The sequence below is a fragment of the Glycine max genome, chromosome 5, assembly GCF_000004515.6.
Source record: "Glycine max cultivar Williams 82 chromosome 5, Glycine_max_v4.0, whole genome shotgun sequence".
NCBI classification, from domain to species: Eukaryota; Viridiplantae; Streptophyta; class Magnoliopsida; order Fabales; family Fabaceae; genus Glycine; species Glycine max.
Window position 1 is genome coordinate 6,502,075 of NC_038241.2, and position 20,320 is coordinate 6,522,394.

The 20,320-nt window shown below is 33.5% G+C and overlaps 2 protein-coding genes across 4 annotated transcripts; both read right to left on the reverse strand.

Moving 5' to 3' along the window:
- Positions 1-1,360: 1,360 nt before the first annotated feature.
- On the reverse strand, positions 1,361-3,290 carry LOC121174956 (cyprosin-like). Its single transcript, XM_041015942.1, has 3 exons — positions 3,099-3,290; positions 2,909-2,970; positions 1,361-2,798 (listed from the first exon to the last, which is right to left on the reverse strand). The coding sequence occupies exons 1-3, from the start codon at positions 3,132-3,134 to the stop codon at positions 2,642-2,644; spliced, it is 255 nt and encodes an 84-aa protein (XP_040871876.1). The 5' UTR covers positions 3,135-3,290; the 3' UTR covers positions 1,361-2,641.
- A 2,669-nt stretch (positions 3,291-5,959) lies between these two features.
- LOC106798709 (uncharacterized) lies at positions 5,960-6,938 on the reverse strand. 3 transcript variants are annotated; one of them, XR_005891756.1, is made up of 3 exons: positions 6,814-6,938; positions 6,503-6,695; positions 5,960-6,393 (listed from the first exon to the last, which is right to left on the reverse strand). XR_005891756.1 is itself a non-coding variant. In XM_026128670.2 (3 exons), exons 1-3 carry the CDS (start codon positions 6,913-6,915, stop codon positions 6,289-6,291), a joined length of 336 nt encoding a protein of 111 aa, XP_025984455.2. In that variant the 5' UTR covers positions 6,916-6,932; the 3' UTR covers positions 5,960-6,288. The 3 variants fall into 3 exon arrangements, 2 of the variants coding, with proteins under 2 accessions (XP_025984455.2, XP_025984454.2); XM_026128670.2 differs by having other exon boundaries at positions 6,567-6,695; positions 6,814-6,932; XM_026128669.2 differs by having other exon boundaries at positions 6,558-6,695; positions 6,814-6,932.
- Positions 6,939-20,320: the final 13,382 nt, after the last annotated feature.

The following is a 20,320-nucleotide window of genomic DNA, read 5'->3' on the forward strand; positions in this document are numbered from 1 at the left end:
ATTCGTGATTTCCCAGAAGGATGTGGTCGTTTTGCCATAAGGATTGATGATCCCAAGTCCAATCAATCCAAAATACTCCTCCAATGTGTCAAAGCGGGTTACCTAACTTAGAGCTCGAGAATTACTAAATATAGGACTATTGGAATAAATTCCATTTTTAAAAAAGAAGATTTTTTTTTTGGGAAAAATGAAAAAAAAATCTTCTTTTTTAGTTGAATGTCAAGGAGTTAAATAATTTAAGATAAAATACCAAATTAAAGTTGATTAATTTTTTTTATTCCTAAGAAGCGCATATTTTACCAGAATCTTCTTCTATAATGACATGAAACAATAATATCATTGAAGTAGATACACTAATTACTTTAGATATAAGAAGTCGAGTAAGGGGATTGGCCAGGTTGTCTGTGATGGTTCATGTGCTCGTTTGAAGATGGCTAAAACTAGAAGCAATTTCCTAAATGAAGAATTGTTCAATTTGTTACACTTTCTTGACGATATGCTTATCCACAACATAACATGTATGTAGATTGCAAGCCATCGAAAATGATACCGATGCAACAGAAGTGGGTACTAATGTTAAAGTTGATCCTGAAGAGAATGTTTCAACAAAAATATGTTAGAAATGTTATAAATCATTGGTGATTACAATAGCATATGGAATTTTTCCTCTTTTGTCAATGTTTTCCTTGACTATGTCTATCATCCGCTTTAACACTTCACTATTTTAATCTCTAGTTCTTTTCATTGGTGTTATCTATTTTCTTTCTTTCTCATCTCACACTTTTTCAATGAGTTTTATGTATCTAAAATAGTGTCACACAATTTTTTTTTTCCAATAATTATGAATAAAAAAATATTTTTCCAATAATTAATTTTACCCAAAGAAAGATAATGAATACTTAGGCCATAATTGGGTATTGATGTTACATAGCAATGGTTACCAAAAAAAAATGTTACACATTCTTTGTTTTTTCTTTGTTTCTTCTTATCAATACTCGTCAAAATTTTAGAATTGAACGAATCAATGGATTGACTTTGCTGAATCAGCATTCAATTGAGGCTTAGTAGTATAGTAATTTGCAGATTGCCATGTAAGACATGAATCTAATTTTTAGCAAACATAAGGGAATTGTATTGTATTCATATCCCATGTAATTTTAGACGGAAATTAGAGTATACGAACTTCCCATTATTCTCGTTCCTTTAACAATAACCAATAACAGATTGACATCGATAGCAAACAAATTAATGGAATAATTAGTACAAGTACTTAATTATTATTTGTCACAAAGATATGCAATCGGGATAAAGAGAGCGTAAAAAGCTCATAAGAATGATCAACAGAGGCGTGAAGTTATTATTGCAGAAAATGAAGTATATATACAATGTCAACTAAGGGAATAATAGAAAATACAGCTCAACAAAACAGAAAGTATAACAGAAAAACTAATTACTGTTAAGAGCCCCCCTCAAGCTGGGAATTGATATTGAGCATTCCTAGCTTGGAACGAAATCCATGAAAAATAGTAGGAGTCATGACTTTTGTATAGATATCTGCAAGTTGGAGAGAAGAAGCAACAAGTAAAAGCTTGAGAAAACCAGCATACACCTTGTCACGAACGATATGGCAATCGATTTCAATATGCTTTGTTCGTTCGTGGAAAACTTGGTTAGATGCAATTTGCAAAGCCGACTGATTATTGCAATATAAAAGAGCAAGACGAACAAAAGGAACGCCCAGGTCCTCCAAAAGATAAGTAATCCATTGGAGTTCACAAGTCGTAGATGCTAAAGCCCTATATTCTGCTTCAGAAGAGCTCCTAGAAACTGTAGTATGTTTCTTGGAACGCCAAGAAATCAAAGAGGAACCAAGATAGACGGAAAAACTAGTGATGGATCGGCGAGAATCAACACAGCTAGCCTAATCGGAATCACTAAAAGCTTTGATTTATAAAGAGCTATCAGCTGACCAGAAAACACCTAAACCTGGAGTGCCTTTCAAATATCGAAGAACGCAAAAAGCTGCTTAATGATGAGCTGTAGTAGGACTTGAAACAAATTGACGTGTTGAACCACAAAGGCAACACTACTACAGCAAACGCATTTTACATCGGTTAAATTAACCATTCTACATAGATTATGGACCGATGTTGTAGAAGACGACGTAAAAAGGGGGTTGATGTTCTACGACGATCACAAAGACCGATATAGAATGACGTTAATTCTACAACGGTCGCTTGGTTGGACCGATGTAGATCGGTTTCTATTCTACTACGGTCCCTTGACATGGACCGATGTAGAATTTCATAATTTAACATCGGTTGTCTAATTATCCGATGTAGAATGTCAGTCATTCTACATCGGTTTTCCAGCTAACTGATGTAGTATATTCATAATTCAACATTGATCATCCTAATAACCGATGTTGAATCATTATTTTTTTTCGTATTTCTTCATCAACGACAATAAAAATATTATACCTGTAGTCCCAAAACTAACAACTGTATCTTAGACATTCAAAAAGTCTAGAAATAAAAAAGGGAAGTACTTATTATAAAAAAAATACAATCACACCATTATTCTTGCACTTCTATTCAAATTTAAAATGGAAAGAAGAAACATCAATAAACATAGAAATGAATTAATGAAGTTCTTGTGTGTACCACACTGGTGTGACTTTTCCAATTGAAGTATCATGGAATCCAAGTCCAAGTATGCCATCAAATGGAAGTGCTGCAAGTGCCAAAGATCCTTCCCTTGTAATCTCTGCAAATTCCTTGAGGATGGGAAGCAACAAGCTAACAGTGAAACCAAAGAAGCATATAAAATTCAATCACAATTCTGACTGAAAAATAATAGAGGGCAAAATAGACACTTGATCTTTGATGATGATATCCCCAACATGTACATTATCTTGGCTGAAGAATCCAAAAATTGATCCTTGGCCATAAGGGATTTTGCAATGTATTCCTGCATATTTTCCCAAACTCAACTTTATGTACATTGAAACAAATAAGCACAAATGGCAAAGCTAACCAGAAAGAAACAAAAAGATAGAATCTTCAAGACACTGATTAGTTTTAGAAACTCTCTCTCACTTGCTTTGGACTTTTTGTTGGACCAGTGATGTCCATGCCATGGCTTCCTGCATAGTATAGTTCTGCCAATTTTACAAAATTATATACTTGAAAAAAATAAATCAAAAAGAACTCCAATTAAATCTCTCAAGAGAAGAAAAATAAAAAATCATTTAATCACTTCCATGTCACTTTTTGTACTTATTTTTCTTTGAAGAAAATGTACCTTGTCTCTGCACCTTCCGGTCACGATTGCTGTGGGTCTATTTCATCTACTACAAATGAGAGAAATTGAGGTGAAAAAGAAGTTAAGACTTAAAACAATGAACTCCTTTGAATTGGAGTGAGAGAAAAAAAAAAGAGTACCTTTTAAGAGGTATCCGGGTGAAGAAGCAGTGCTAGAAATTATTTTGTGTCTTCTCTAAAGCTTCTCATGTTATAGTTTGACTTTTTTTTTTTAATATTTGGTTAGCCTATACTATATATATATATATATATATATATGGCTTTAGAGTTAATAACAAAAGGAAGATTTATAAAGCTTCTCATGTTTATCTTCGTTTATCTTAGATAAAAATAATTAAAAAAAAAAGTGCATCATTGAACCCAAAGGAAGATTTATAAAACCAAAATTCAAAACGGTGGTGGCAGCATTATCGTGATTTACTTTCCTATTTCCAACTATGTTTTTGCTATGATTGTGTCAACAACTTTTTGGCAATAATTAGTTAGTAACTTCTTTTATTTTCTTCCATCATCTTCGCTTTATAATGTTCGGTAAAAATTAATGTTCAAGTAAACTTTAGAATTTGCATAGTTTTTAAAAATAAATTGAAATTTATTTTTAATAACTTTTACTATCAAATTTATGGTATATTAGTACTTAAATTTCCATGATCAATTTTTTTTATCTAAGTCCATTCTTAATGCAGATATGTATTTAATTTAATTAAAAGCAAGGTGTAGTGTTATGTTATATGCAGATTTGCATCTACCTTTGTGTGCCTAATAATAATTCATTAACAATTTTCATGCTGATTTTACATAGGTTTTTTTATTAATTTATTAAAAAAAATTATATTTATGATTTTAAAACATCAAATATATTTTTTTAACTTGTTATTGAACATTTTTAATAAAACAACAAGAATAATTTATTTAGTATTGTAATTGTATTAAAACTATTTATTACACTTTCATATATTTTACATAAGGAATGGTTTCTTTTTTTGTCACTTGCGAGTTTCAAATAATTGTTTCCAAGACAAGATTCAAATACTTAAATTTGATACCGAAGTTAACATTTTCTTATAATTATAATAAAAATCGCTATTAATTGTGCAAAAATTCTAAACCTAACAGTGTGACGCTTCCAAAGTAACTAAATCTAACTTTAAGGAGATTTTCCTTCCGGTGTTATTTTAAGAAACTCTGTGATTTCCTCCTAACATTGTTTCCCTGGTCTCTTCCATTGGGATCAATATATTGAAAATTGGACAATGTCCGTTGATGTGACATTGACAATATTATCAAGTTGCATTCTAATTTTTAGATCATTTCAATAATATTAGGAACTAGCATGATAAATACTTAACAGTTTTTGGATGCATGTGCAATATCCACAAGAAGTGTAATTTGTGATACAAGCAAAGTAGGAGAAAATTAAAAGTAACATACTTCTACAAACATTTTAGCAGAATTTAAGGAGTTAGAATAAAAGATACCTCTTGTTGGTATTGCTGACTCCAGGGAGGCTTCGCAGTGGCCATCTCAATCACAGTACAACCCACACTTCATATGTCAACAGAGCTGAAAAAGCATAAATATATGAAAACATCTTTATTATATGAATCTCCCAATATAATTTCAAAGGTAGAACCCTTGACCTTGAATTCATACATGTCATTCATCTAAAACATAACAATCTCTACTAGAGAATGCATCTAAGATGCAAGCAACAATCACTCTGCTTCAAATTGCTTAGGACCTGAAACTTTATAAGCATAGTTAACGTATGTGTCTTGCTGAAAATTCCAGCCACTAACTTCTTCGATATACCAAGCAAAGATTTATATTTTCTAATAGAAACCACCATTGTATAATTTAGGCAGGCAGTTCTAACACAACTCTAGATATACAAAGCTTTTTCTTAGAATGGTCAACACCTGGAATCATAATCAGACAATCAAAAGTATGATACCAAGTGATATTTGTCTAGAGGAAACTTCTAGTTTTTAATCATGTCAATGAATATTAGAAACAGAGCAGCATATTATAAAATATGTCTACAGTAGAGGGTCAATGTCCTTACAAGCTATGCCCAGTCTAGAGAATAACTTCTGGAGCCATCCAATATGGAGTACCCTTCATGGACTTGGCACCATAAATGGTTGCCTAGATTAAAAGGAAAAGGCACTGCTTAAACAAATATGCAAACAGAAGAGCCCTTACAAAGGTAAAGCGACATACACAATAGTAGAGCTACATATAAGACTGAGATTATCAGCTCAACAACTTGTTTGGATGCCCCAAAGTCTGCAAGTTTTATGCATCCTTTATTATCTACAAGAATATTGGCCCCTGAAATTAATTAAAACTTGAACATCAGCCGCCAGAAAAGAACAAGATAACATGCATACCAACGAAATAAAAATCCACCTTAATGTCTCTGTGCATGATTCCATTTTTGTGCAAGTACTCGAGTACAAGTAGTAGCTGCTTTGTGTAGGTTCTTATTACCTGTTGAATGAATTAGTGAAAGACTGAAAATGATTTGGCATATGAAATCACCAAAGTATAGTGGCTCAGTAACTAAAACTTACAGCCTCAGGGAATGCCCCAAACTTCCCCAAACTTAATAGCCCAAAATCTGAATCATGCCATGTTTCAAAAAAATAAACAAAGCATTTACATAATTATGTGAAAAGGAATCTGTTTTCTCATCACTCAAAGACAATCCCTAGTTTGAAGCATAAATTAAAGATTTACTTCCCCACTTCAAGTCTTGCAGTAACCTTGAATTTGATATTTCAGATGAAAAAAACATATAACAAAGCAATTGCAATGCCTTTAGCTAAAAATAAGTTGCAACAACTAACAGTAAAAGGCACAATCAAACATATATAAGTTACAACAATCCTGTTAATTATTTAGAACTGTATAGACAACTAACGAACATGTATAATTTATAAGTTACAACAATTGACTGGCATCAAAGTGCTTCAGTAGATGCAATCAGAAGCAGTTGCAAATAGAATTTAATCAAACAACGAACCTGTGCCTTCTCCTTCGTAGCATTACTTGCCGCAATCAAGACCTAAAAACATATACAAGAAAACGAAATCAATTTAAGCAACAAAGCTAAAATCCCAGTCAAGTCAAATAAAAGCGAACCGAAATGACAAACTATAATAAAAGGAGACTACAACAAAGTCAATTCTGAAGAATCATGCGGTTGAGATCGGATGCGTAGCGGCTCACAGATTCGACCTGGGGGAGATGCGCGAGGGTATGAACACGTGGCATATTGTGGAAGCGGAGGAAGAACCAGAGTCCCTGCTGCTGCGACGATGGAGGTGTCGCCCCCACCGCTAGGCTTCCGAGAGGTCGAGAGTAAAGCTAAAAAAAAAAAGGAAGATGAAGAAAGAAAGAAACAAACTGGTTAAACCTTACCTTTGTTAAAAGGGAAAAAAGGCGAATAAAGAAGAAGTGAAGGTATGACCGAAGGGCACCTTACCTGAGAGTGTGAAGGGGGTTTGTGGAAGGTCACAACGGAGATTTGCGGAGATGAAAAGGTAGGGTGAAGGCGAGAGTGAGACGTGCGGAGATGAAAAGGCATGCACGTATGATCGAGTTCCAAAGACTGAAAAACATAAATTAATAAAATAATTATAAATGAGACAAAGGCGATTTCTTAAGAAACCGTAGTAATTGGCTTACAAACAAAGGCGATTTTATAAAACCGTCGTTAATGCTTTATAAAAGTTTGTTAGTAATTTCAAAAATGCCACCGCAGGCTTTATTACGTCGTTTCTTTTATAACTGACTTAGATTCAACGATGTTGAACAAACATTTTTGTAGTAGTGCAATATCAGGACATGTGGTAGTCAGATATATGAGCTGGCCAAGTAGTTGTTGATAAATCAAGGGACCATTAGAGTAGAAACGGGACGTGATGCAAGCATGCCAGTGTCAGAAAGAAGATCAAGAACATATTTACGTTGACACAAGTGAATGCTTGATGTAGAACGAGCCACCTCAAGACCAATAAAAAATTTCAGATCACCCAAATTCTTTATCTTAAAAGTATTATCCAGAAGAGTTGTAATACGAGAAATCTCATGAAGATCATTACCAGCAAGAACAATGTCATCAACGTATACGAAAAGAGCAGTGACATTATTCGTTGAAAACTTGAGGAAAAGAGTGATCAAAAGCTGATTGCTTATACCCAAGAGATGTAAGGAAAGAAGAAAGCTTAGCATACCATTGACGGCTAGCTTGCTTAAGGCCATAAAGAGAATGCTATAAACGACAAACCTGGCCAGGTTTGGAAACATGTAGACCAAGAGGTGGCTGTATATAAACTTCTTCAAGAAGCTCACCATGCAAGAAGGCATTGTTGACATCAAGTTGCTTAAGGTGCCATTTATGAATGGCAGCAAGAGCAAGAAGCAGCCGAACAATAGTTAACTTAGCAACGAGAGAGAATGTATCAAGAAAATCGACACCCTCCAGTTGAGTATAATCCTTCGCAACTAATCGAGCTTTGTAAAGCTCAATAGAACCATCAGCATTGTATTTAATCTTGCAAACCCAGTGACAACCGATTGCAGTTTTATCAGAAGGAAGATCCGTAAGAAACCAAGTATGATTCGTTTCAAGTGCAGTAATCTCATCTTGCATAGCTTTAAGCCAACAATCAAACTTGGACGCCTCAACATAAGACTTAGGTTCAATAGAAGAAGAAATAGAGAATATGAAATTTTTAAAAGAAAAAGAAAGACGATCATAAGAAAGAAAATTATGAAGAGGATATCTGTTAGATCAGCAAGTTAACCAACCCTAGAATCAAGGAATGCCATACATATCTCAGTTTGTTATCAATTTCAATTATGTTTGCTTTGAATTGTAGATAACATATCTGGTTGTTATTATACCAGGTTGTTACGAATCTAAACAGTTTTATCTCATTCATGTGATCCTTATGTATAAATACACTTCCAAAGCAATAGAAAATGTGTGTCAATATTATTTCAATTCTCTACATGGTATCATACTTTTCTTAGCTTAACAGCACCTCGATCCTCCCTCGAATCAGCCGCCATGGCCACCACTAACCCCACCTCTTCCAAATCATCCCTCCTCCTTAATGCTTCCATCACTTTCAAATTGTCTCGTGCTAATTACCGGGCTTGGAAATGTCAAGTCACCACCCTCCTCTCTGGTATCCAAGTCATGGGCCACATTGACGGAACTATATCGTCTCAATCACCCACTATTATCCAAGATGGATCTTCTACTCCCAATCCTCAATACACCAATTGGTTCACTATTGATCAATTGATCATTAATCTCCTTCTCTCAGCCATGACAGAGGCAAACAATCTCTCTTTTGCCTCGTATGATACGGCTCGATCTCTATGGGTCGCAATTGAAGCACAATATGCAAACACGTCTCGTTCCCACGTTATGTCCATCAAGAACCAACTGCAGTGTTGCACAAAGGGAGACAAATCAATAACCGATTACTTGTTCTCAGTTAAAAGCCTTGCTGATGAACTTGCTGTGATTGATAAATCTCTGTCTGATGATGATGTTACTCTTTATGTTCTCAATGGACTTGGCGCTGAATACCGTGACATCGCTGCTTCCATTCGTACACGTGAACATCCTTTCACCTTTGAGGAACTTCATAGTCATTTACTTGCTCATGATGACTACATTCGTCGTGAAGAGGCTCAGATTAACGTTCAGGTACCCACTACTAATTTTGCCCAACATCAGCGCAATTCAAAACAAGCTGGTCTTTTACCATTGCCATCCGATGGCCGTGGTCATGTCTCCTCTAAACCATCCCAAAACATGCATCCTTCTCTTCTCACGGATAGAGTTATCATCCACGCAAGACTCGTGGCTTTAATTCCCGTGGTAATAGACCTCCACCACGATGCCAGTACTGCTCCTTCCTCGGTCATATTGCCAAATATTGCCCCCAACTTCTGCAACGCAACAACACACCAGTTGTGAATTATGCCTCCACTCCTAATGCAGCGACACCTAGTTGGGTGTTTGACACAGGTGCCAGTAATCATGTGACAACCAATCTCAACAATATGCATCTTTACTCCGAGTATAATGGACTGGAAGAAGTTCAAATTGGTGATGGTACAGGTTTGAAAATCTCACATGTTGGTTCCACTACACTTCCCACACCCACTACTATGTTTAATCTTCGTGATGTTCTTTCTGTCCCACATGCTAAACACAATCTCATTTCAGTTTCAAAATTTTGCAAATCTAACAAAGCTTACATTGAATTTCATCCTTCCTTTTTCTGTGTCAAGGACCAAGGAACGGGGGCGACATTGATGCACGGTCCAAGTAATGGTGATCTCTACACTTATCGTCTAGCCTCCCCACCATCTCCTATTGCCTTGTCAACCACATGCACTTCCTCCCCTCTTTGGCATTCTCGCTTTGGTCATCCATCATCAAGAGTTCTTGCTCAAGGAATGCCATACATATCTCAGTCTGCTATCAGTTTCAATTATGTTTGCTTTGAATTGTAGATAACATATCTGGTTGTTATTATACCAGGTCGTTACGAATCTAAATAGTTTTATCTCATTCATGTGATCCTTATGTATAAATACACTTCCAAAGCAATAGAAAATGTGTGTCATTATTGTTTCATTTCTCTACAATATCAAATACCTTCCAAGGAAGTGGTACTAGTTAATGTAAAAGCAGTATGAAAATCTTTAAGATAAGTGGGAGGATGACGAGTGCGAATAGGACGACTATGAATAGGTAGGTTGGAGGTAGGTGTAGAAGTGACAGAGGGGATAGCTGGAACAATTAGAGAAGGAGAGTTGGTAACAATAGGGTCAAAAGAAGTAGGATGCGTAGGTGAAAAAGAAGTAGAAGAAGGTAATGATGGGTCTGAGGACAATGTTTGGTGAGAATTTGATAAGTAAAGAAATTGATCCTCATATAATACCACATTACGAGATACAACTAGTTCACAAGTGTGCAAATTAAAAACTAAGTAACCCTTAGTATGGCTTTTAAAACCAAGAAAAATAGATGAATGAGCCCTAGAAGCAAGTTTAGTGCAGTGTGCAGTGATAGTACTAATATAACATAAACAACCAAACACACGAAGAAGATTGATATCATAAGGTTGAGAATAAAGCATTTCATATGGAGATTTATTATGCAAAAATGGTGTGGCAATGCAATTTATAAGAAGAGTAGCATGTAAAAGAGCAAAAGACCAAAAACATAAAGGAAAAGATGATTGAAACAACAATGCACGAGTAACATTGAGAAGATGCTGATGCTTTCTTTCAACGATGCAATTTTGTTGTGGAGTTTCAATGCAAGTGGTTTGATGAATGATTCCTTTTGAAGAAAAATATTGAGACATTGAGAATTCAATTCCATTATCAGTCCGGATAGTTTTAACTAATGTAGAAAACTGATTCTCAATTTCAGCAATGAAATTAGTTATGTGAGAGCGAGTTTCAACCTTAGAAACCATAAGAAAAACCCAACTATATCATGTGTTATCATCTACAATGGTTAAAAAATATCTATGTCCATTCATAGAAGTAGTAGAGCATGGTCCCCAAATATCCATATGTAAAAGTTCAAAAGGTTTAAAAGCATGGGAATGACTTAAAGGAAAAGGAAGTTTTCGTTGTTTAGCAAAATGACATGTGTTACATATAAAAGTACTATCACTGGACAGGCATGGATAACATTGCTTCATGATGCGCATACATTGATGAGAAGGATGACCCAAACGAAAGTGCCATAAATCAATTGGCAACTTATTACATTGAGGATGGACTATAACAGACTGTATAAAGTGGTTAACAACTGGTTGAAGAACAAGAGTGTAAAGACCATCATGAACATCAATTGTACCAATCTTCCTCGTGGTTTTCGAGTCCTGAATGACACATGAAGAATGAGAAAAAATTAGTTCACATTTAAGGGAGGAAGCTAATTTGGAAACAAAAATAAGATTGAAGTTGAAATTAGGAATGTAAAGAACATCAACAAGAAAAAGAGACTCAGAGAATTTTACTACACCAAAATGAGTGGTTGCAACTTGTTGACCATTTGGAAGTTTGACAACTATAGGACTAATTGAAATATAAGAAGAAAAATTATGTAATGAAGAAGAAACATGATCTGTGGCTCCTGAATCTAATATCCAAGGAACCAAAGAGTTTGTGGCAGAACAAATTAAAGAATTACCATATGTACCTACAGTAATAGAAGAGGACATTAAACCAATTTGATTGACACAAGAAGTAGAAGATGTTGAAGTGCCATTGTTTGGTTGTTGTATTAAAGACAAGGCTTGAAACTGTTGAGGATCATTCTCCATGACTCTACCATGACCTATCACGATGTTGTTTACAACATTGTTTTTGTTATTGTAGAATTTGTGTCTAGATGGAAATCCATGCTTTCTGTAACAAACTTCAACGGTATGGCCAGTCCTACCACAATGTGTACAAATTTTTCCACCACGATTAGTGATAGATTTTCCACTTTTATTGTCAGTGTTGGAAGAGAATCCATGTTTTCTATAGCAAACAACTTCAGTGTGACCTGCACGTCCATAATGAGTACAATAACTATTGTTCACAACATTAATCAATGTTTCCTTTGTATCATAAGTAACATTTCCAAGTAATTGATGTTCCTGCTGAGCTACATATGAAAAAATCTTAGAAATAGGAGGCAAAGGATCCATAAGTAAAACATGTGACCGAACATTGCTATACTGATAATTTAAACCACATAAAAATTGCATACCTCAGTCTTCTAATTTTTGTTGAGCTATAATAGAAGAAACCTTGCATGAGCACTTGATAGAGAAGATACAAATCGGATCTGGACAAAAATTCTCAAGTTCATCCTAAACAACCCTTAGTTTGGTGAAATATTCAATGACAATAAGTTTTCCTTGTTGCACTGAAGAAGCTTCAAATTGAAAATCAGAGACACGAAGAAGATCACCTTGTTGCGAGTGTCGAGACTTTAAATCCTTCCAAATTTCATCAGCACGATCCATCCATAAAATGCTATGACGAATAGAAATGAAGACTGAATGTACAAGCCAAGAAACCACCATATTGTTGCACGGTCGCCAAACATTGAACAAAGGATCAGAAGAAGAAGGTTGTGGTGCACTTCCATCAACAAATTCTACCTTGTTCTTAGCACTAAGAGCAGTTAACATTGAACGACTCCAAGAATCATAATTATTCGCATCAAGTAAAAGGAGACACAAGAGGAGTAGCAGGATTCTCACTCGGATGAAGGTAAAGATGGCTATGAATGCCATGTGCTTGATCTCCATCCCCATGATGATAGAAAGAAGAAGATAATAGAGTGCATAGCAAGCCCTTCAGACGACGTGCTTTGATACCATCACAAAGATATGTAATCGTGATAAAGAGAGCATAAAAAGCTTATAAGAATGATCAACAAAGGCGTGATGTTATTATTACAGAAAATGAAGTATATATACAATGTCAAATAAGGGAATAACAGAAAATACAACTCAACAAAACAAAAAATACAGTTCAACAAAACAGAAAGTATAACAGAAAAACTAATTACTGTTAAGAATTTGTATCAAAAGTGCATTTTTCTTTCTAATAACAAAGGTCATAAATATCTCCAGGCTTCCAATTAGGAGGGATGGTAGCTTTCCTCGGTAGCATCCAACGTGGAAAGCCATCACCACTAGTCACTTAAAATCCAAAGCGGATACCAGTTGGTGGGTTAGCAAAGTCAAACATTGCCCCATAAGCCCTGTGCAGGGCTCCCATTGTTCATGCTCTTTCTACACATTCAACAACCAAATTCAATTTAATTCCATTCATGTTTTAATCTAAAAAAATAAATAAAATATACTTAATTCAACCACTGGGAGGGAGACAAGTAATTAAACAGAAAAACACTCAAGTTTAAGGGTAAATGGAACACTTTCAAAAGTAAAAATACATAAAAGAATGTCAAATTAATCTTTGAATTTTATAATTTAATGTCAAATTAATCTTTTAACATTACATAAATGATCCACCAGAATTTAACAAGTGAATGTAATTATCACACATTTTTACAATTTTTTAAACTAATTCTGAATGTTTGTTTTTTGAACTAAATTGTCATCACGCTATACTTTGAGCAGTAAAACTATGAAATATGGACTTTGACACCGATAATTTGACACGACTAATGTCTAAAATATAAAACACAATAAAATTGCATAAAAAACAATTAACAATTCTAATGAAATAATACAAGTAAACATGTAACAAATTAAAATATTTAAATTAATAGTATATTCATCTTTTAAACGAATTTTTTATGTTTGTTCAACTGTATTATTTATGTAAGATGACGACTTAATACAATATAATTTTTAAATCAAACACTTAATAAAAAAATGTTAAAAATATCCAAGTGTCTTAATTTAAAAAAACATGTCTGATATAACAACACTTCAAACAAAAAGAGATATTTATATTTCCTAAAAGATAAGCAAATATTTACCTTAAAATTAAACTAACTAATCCACAATTAAAGCCAATATACATACCAAATATTGCAATAGTGCTATCCAATCATTTAGAAATTGTTAAGTTGAAAATTGTATTTACGAGCACAACATGGGCATACCTGCCAAAGCTGAAGTGAAGTTATGTCGCATATTCCATTTACGTTGAAAACGAGGGCAGCAAAGTAGCCAGGGTTTTTGCTGCTTTGCTGGACACGAAGTTTGATGCAACGGCCAGGGTAATTACAGGGAACCCTTGTGAATGCAATATCCACCAACCGCCCTACGTTTGAAAACTCCTTAGCATCTTCGATAAGAGTTTTCTTTTTAGAATTTCTTAAATGAATAAATTATTTCTTACGTTTTTTTATTGGAGTTAATTTACGTAAGAAGAATTTCTTAAAAATAAAATTTATATTTTCGATAAGTAATTATTTGTTAGAAATAAAAAATAATATTTATCTGACTCATAATAATATTATAATTAAATTATAATTAAATAAAAATAAAAGCACGAGTTGTTTTTTGAAGTTTATAGAATTTCTTATTATTAAAATAAGATTGTATATTTTTACAATAATACCACACAAAATAACTTAAGAATCTCCCTCAACAACTTTTCATTAGAGATGCTCATAGAAGCAGCTTCGTAGCGTGCCAATCCTGAGAATCCACGTTTGCTTATTATGAAGTCAGTCTGTTCTGTCCCCCTCGCCATAGTCTGTGGCCGCCACGTATACTCCTTCATCATTGCAGTATTGTGACATTTTGCACCATACCTATCTCATCATTTATATTTGATACATTAACAATGTACATATACTGGGCAATTCAAGTTTTTTCTTCTTCTATCATATAAAATTATAAATACTTTGTTTCAACGATGATGAAGCCTTGTGTTACTATGGATTATTATAAATATTTGTTTTCGAAAGGTGAATGCTAGTTATTAATAGAAAGAATTCGAACACACGTCTTCTTCGCCCCCTAGAAATGTTGATTACAGAAAAGAAAGGAAAGAAATTAAAATACCTGATAGCATGTACCACAGCCAGCTCCATTCCTCCATAGCCTAGATACAGTTGCAACACAGCCATTATTCATCTTCCTTCCATATTCTCCAAACCCACGAGCTCCCCCTGAAATATAATAGTACCATCATATTAATTAATTATGTTTACGTAATGATAAGGACTATCTCTGACAATGGGAAAGTTGTGTTTGTGCCTTTGATGATCGGTTGGTCATAGATTCAAATTCAGAAACAGTCTCTTTACAGATAAGATTGTCTCCAATGACCAACCATATAATGACACAACAGTAAAGTTGTGCCTTGATGAGGCAGGTTGTTCGTGAGTTCAAATTTAGAAATATTCTCTTTGCACATATAAGGATAAGATTGCCTCCAATGACCAACCATCTAATGCCACAGTATCTAGTTTCAAAATATAATGCCATATAATGTGCTTCCGTCCCCTTCCCAAAATTAGCAAGACACACAACCTAATTCCTAGTCTGCAAACAAATGCATGCTTGGTACGTACAAACAACTTATTTGTACAGGCACATGATATGGGCATGTAACTAGCAATGATCTATATATAGCTAGAAGAGGAAGAGGAAGCTTCCTTACTTGGGTTCGTAACATATTAATATTCCTTGCAGCTACACAGTGCAAGGAAAAGTTGTATGACGCAAACAAGGCCAAGTTGGTGCTTAAAACATAGTTCCATGCCTAAGTGACAAATTCACAGGCACAAAGAGGAGAAAAATATAGCAGGCAATAAAGAGTGACCAATGCGACAAGCTCAAGTATATGAAAATTGAGAGAAGGCTTTATGAGATAGGAAGCAAAGATATAATGCAGTCATATTTATAGCACAGCTTCAGCTTTTGATTCACATACCTGTGATCGATGCAATGATGGTATAGTACTATTTCCCTTGTTATTTCTGTAGTCGTTTTATGAGTTAAAAATTTGGGGTTCTGTGAACCGTTCACTGGTTTTGAATACAAAAATCTATGGATGAAAACACTTCTGGACAAGCACACAATTTCAGGACACCATTTTGCATTTGATGCATACTTTAGAAATTTGGGCATCTTTTATGTTTGAATTTTCTTTTCGTCATCTATTTTCTAACTTACTTTTTACTCTACGCGATATTGCACAATCTGTAAATCTCCCTCCACCCTTATGTCATTCTTGAGTCTGGTAAATTTTGTAAGCAATCTACCATGTGCGCTTAGAATGAGAGGATTATGCACAAAATATTGAGCTATGTTGACATATCTACAACATTTAGTTCTGGATAAGCACACAATTGTCAATCTTTTATATGATGAACATAAGTTTTCTTCATTGGGTAAAGAAAAACATAATTAGTCTTTAATCTATCAAATTAATATAACCAACAAATCAATATAAAGAGAAAACTTATAATTTCATTTGAATGCATCAAAATCATTTATCAATAAATTGTTGGTTTGAGTGGTCTTGGATCCCGTCTTTTTAAGTAAGATCTTAAATTGAGTCTAGTGAATAAAAAAAACACGATTGAAAGAAAAGACTCTACTGATCAATCAGATTTTTCGACAGAGATTAATCATTAACAAAATTGTAGATATTTTGTATTAATGCCATGATGATAAAAAATGTAATATATTCATTTATAACTTTTACAATGGTATTAACAAATTATAAAAGAAAAAAATTAAAAAGAAAAACAAACAATACTAAAATACTCTAAAAAGAGAAAATAAAATATTTGTGTAAACAAAATTACTGTTATTATTTTCACAAGGAAGATTATAATAGACAGATTTTAATCCTTGCGATTTTTTGTTCTTTTTAAATTTTTAACATTTTTTAGTCCATACCATCAATTAGTGCCAAAAAGACTAACAAAATATATAGAAAATATTGATTAAGATAATTAAGGTAATAAAGAATATTTTAAATGAATATAATTAGGTAAATTTTAGGTGTGTAATTATTTTTAATATATTAAGATCAATGATTTTATTGTTTTTACTTTTTAATAGTATTCTTACTTTCCATTCAATAATTTACTTTTAATATTGTACTCTTTTAATTTTTTTAGAATTTACTTAGGCATTTATAATTTACTTTTAATATATCACTTTTGATATTACTTTTACATTTCAATTCACTAATATTTTATTGATTGTAATACAATGTGTTTTTTTTAATATATCACAAACAATGATTTTGTCTTTAAAGACAAAAATTAATGAAATTATTAAATACTTGTACGTTTTATGTAATTACAAGAGACTACTAGAAACTCATGCAACAATTAATAACCAATATGCAAATATAAATTGCTAATGTTTCATTTCCTGTTATTTATATATACTTTTTCTTACTCATATACGGGAATTTTGACTTGAGAATTTTATTTCATTTTTTATAAAATTGTCACTTAAAAAGATTTCAAAAATTGGTTTACAAACTAATCGGAGAATTTCATGTTTTCTTACTCAAATTTTCTTTCACCTCAAGCCAAACTAATCCATTGCACATGGGTCTTTATTAATTAGATTTAAAACTTGTTATATTTATAATCAAAATTAGCCGACCCCACCTAGTGGGATAAGGCGTTGTTGTTGTATATTTATAATCAAAATTATTTTTTATGTATTTAAATAATTTGAGCTATAAACACAGTATGACCCATCATTTTTATTGAAAATGAAATAAATTAAAATACACTTCCCATTAACATTTTATTTACAAGGTATTCTTATCAAAATTTAGAGCTGATTGACTTCAGAGTCGATGTACATGGATTGCAGTCTATCTTGCTAAGACTTTGAAGTTATGCATGAAGTTTGCAAGGATCTCTCTTAATTTTTTTAAAACGCAAGTTTGCAACAAATAAATGACAAGAAATAAAAACTCAACAACTTGAGTGATCTAGTGTTTAATTGGAATACCATTTTCCCAAATCACCATCCACTAAAATGGGTGGTGCAATCCTCTCCTTAGGTCACATAGAAACATATGGTAATTAATTAGACTTTGGGAGTTGGAGGAGGAAGTAGTCATTTGGAACCTTCACTCATGTCTAGTGTTATGAAAGGGTTGACTTCCTATTCACTTAGTTGCTTCGTCATAGGAGCACACCCTTTAGGATCTGCACCAGGTCCCGTGTTTTGGTACTCTCCGAAAGATGCGGTTCCATAGATAGTCATATATTGTATTGATCAATATGACACCAAATCTAGTTTTAAAGTTTATAAAATAGAAAGATATATGACAATTATTATGTGTAATGCAACATAATTTTTCACATATATGCATTACTTTTCGGAGCTACACGTTTAGTATATAGTTATAGATGTAAGGATGTAAAATAATCACTGGTCATGAAGAGTTTAGTATATAGTTATAGATGTAAGGATGTAAAATAATCACTGGTCATGAAGAGTTAAATTAAAAAGTTACGTGTCATATTCTGGGTGATTGTTGTTATCCACCCTTCTTTATTAACAATAATGTTACTCATGATGTTGTAAGTAAATATTACTTTGAGATGTAACATCCATGTTCTATCCACAATATTAAAAATGGAGCCTTCTACGACACATGTTCAATGAAGGCTGTTTCAAAATTGTCGTCATTTTGAATGCGGTGACAGTTTTGTAAATACTATCCAAATTTTAAAAATGATTTTCGCGAAATCGTCTTTGAAATTTGGGCAATTTTTATTTGTGTCGGCCCTAGCTAGCTGTCTCACTCTTTTTTTTCTTCTTCCTCCTCTATTCTCTCGATTTCCACCCACCTCGTTCCCTTCTCCTGCACGCTCCTTTGAGGTCTCCTTGACACTTAACCTGCGTCGACGATGATGACGGCCATAACCACTATAAGATGAATGAGTACAAAATGGAAGAGCTTGACAACAAGAACGACTTTGACATCGAGTACAACCCCCTTGTCCCCGCTGGCGCCACTATCATCGTCGGTAATGAAAACATCGCCGTCATTGAGAGAAAGAGCTTCGTGTTCACACAGGGTTGGGACTTCGACCCCAACAACGATGTCTACCATTTTAGAGAGGTTCCTAACCCTAATAATACCACACTTTGAATCCATGCATACCTTTTCATTTTTTTTTTGTTCAACTTTTCATCGTTAAGCATTGATGGATTATTCACTCATGTGCTAATTCAAGATTTACATAGAAAAAAAATGTAATAGAAATTAGTTAGTGGACTTTTAAGTGTATTATTATTTTCATGGACTTTGTTTGAACAACTTCTTTCATTCTTGCATCTAAAATATGCAATTTCTTCATTTAGGTGGCTAGCTTCCCATTTGATGACCACAATTGCCCTTCCCATTTAGGCTGGAATGGCAAGGACAGGATTGATGATTTATAGTCTTCTAGTATTCTTAAAGGTGAAGAGTTTCTAAGCATTTTCTAACGTGCCTGGTATTTGCATTTTCTAATGTGCTTGGTACTTGTTCTGCTTGGTATTCTTAAAGGTGAAGAGTTTCTAAGCATTTTTCTAAGCATATATTTTATAGGTGCATGCTTAGGGGATTTCGGCTTCACAAATGCCCTTACTGAATTAGGTCCTCTATAACCGTCTCATATCATAGTGGTATGCTTGCCATTCTTGTACTAAAATTTCTCCTACTGCTTATAGTCCATGACCATTCTGTTAGTAGATTTATAATGTCATGTTATTGTTGTTCCTTTTCTTGATTAGGTTCTTGATATTTTCATTGTTTATTGTATTCTCTTTTTTCCTAGTCAATATTTTCATTGTCCTTATTTCTATTGTGGTGAATTTTATATAATGTTTAGCTATATGATATGCACCCAGATCTTTTAGTATCAACTGAGAAGGCATATCCTTGTTAGGATTTTCTTCCAAAGCCATTAGCTGAGTTTTAACTTGGATGTTTCTAGGGGAGAGTGATGAGTGAGAGAAAAGCAGGGAGAATGTCTACCTCTTTTGCTTGTTCTTTCTTGCTACAATATGAAAGAATTGTATGCTTTACTAGTTATTAGTAGTGATAATTGGATATATATTTTCTATATGATCTAGGTATAACTTCCGATTCAATTCTATTATAAATACATGAATTATACTATTAAATTCCTTTCTATAAATATGTTTGTATGATTGTAAACTTTATTATCCTATAATTTTGTTTGGGTTTGTTACACAGAAATTACAGGTTTGGTTAGAGGAAAAATAAAATAAATATTTAAAAAAAAAAACATCGATTTTCATTGAAAATTATCTTAGAATATCAAGATTTGATAGAAGCCATCAAATTTAAGATGGTGTTCAACGAAAACCGTCTTAAATTTGATAGATTCTAAGATGATTTTTGAATCGTCTTAGAATCCGTCAAATCTAAGACTATTGAAAAATTGGCGTGAAAAATGAATA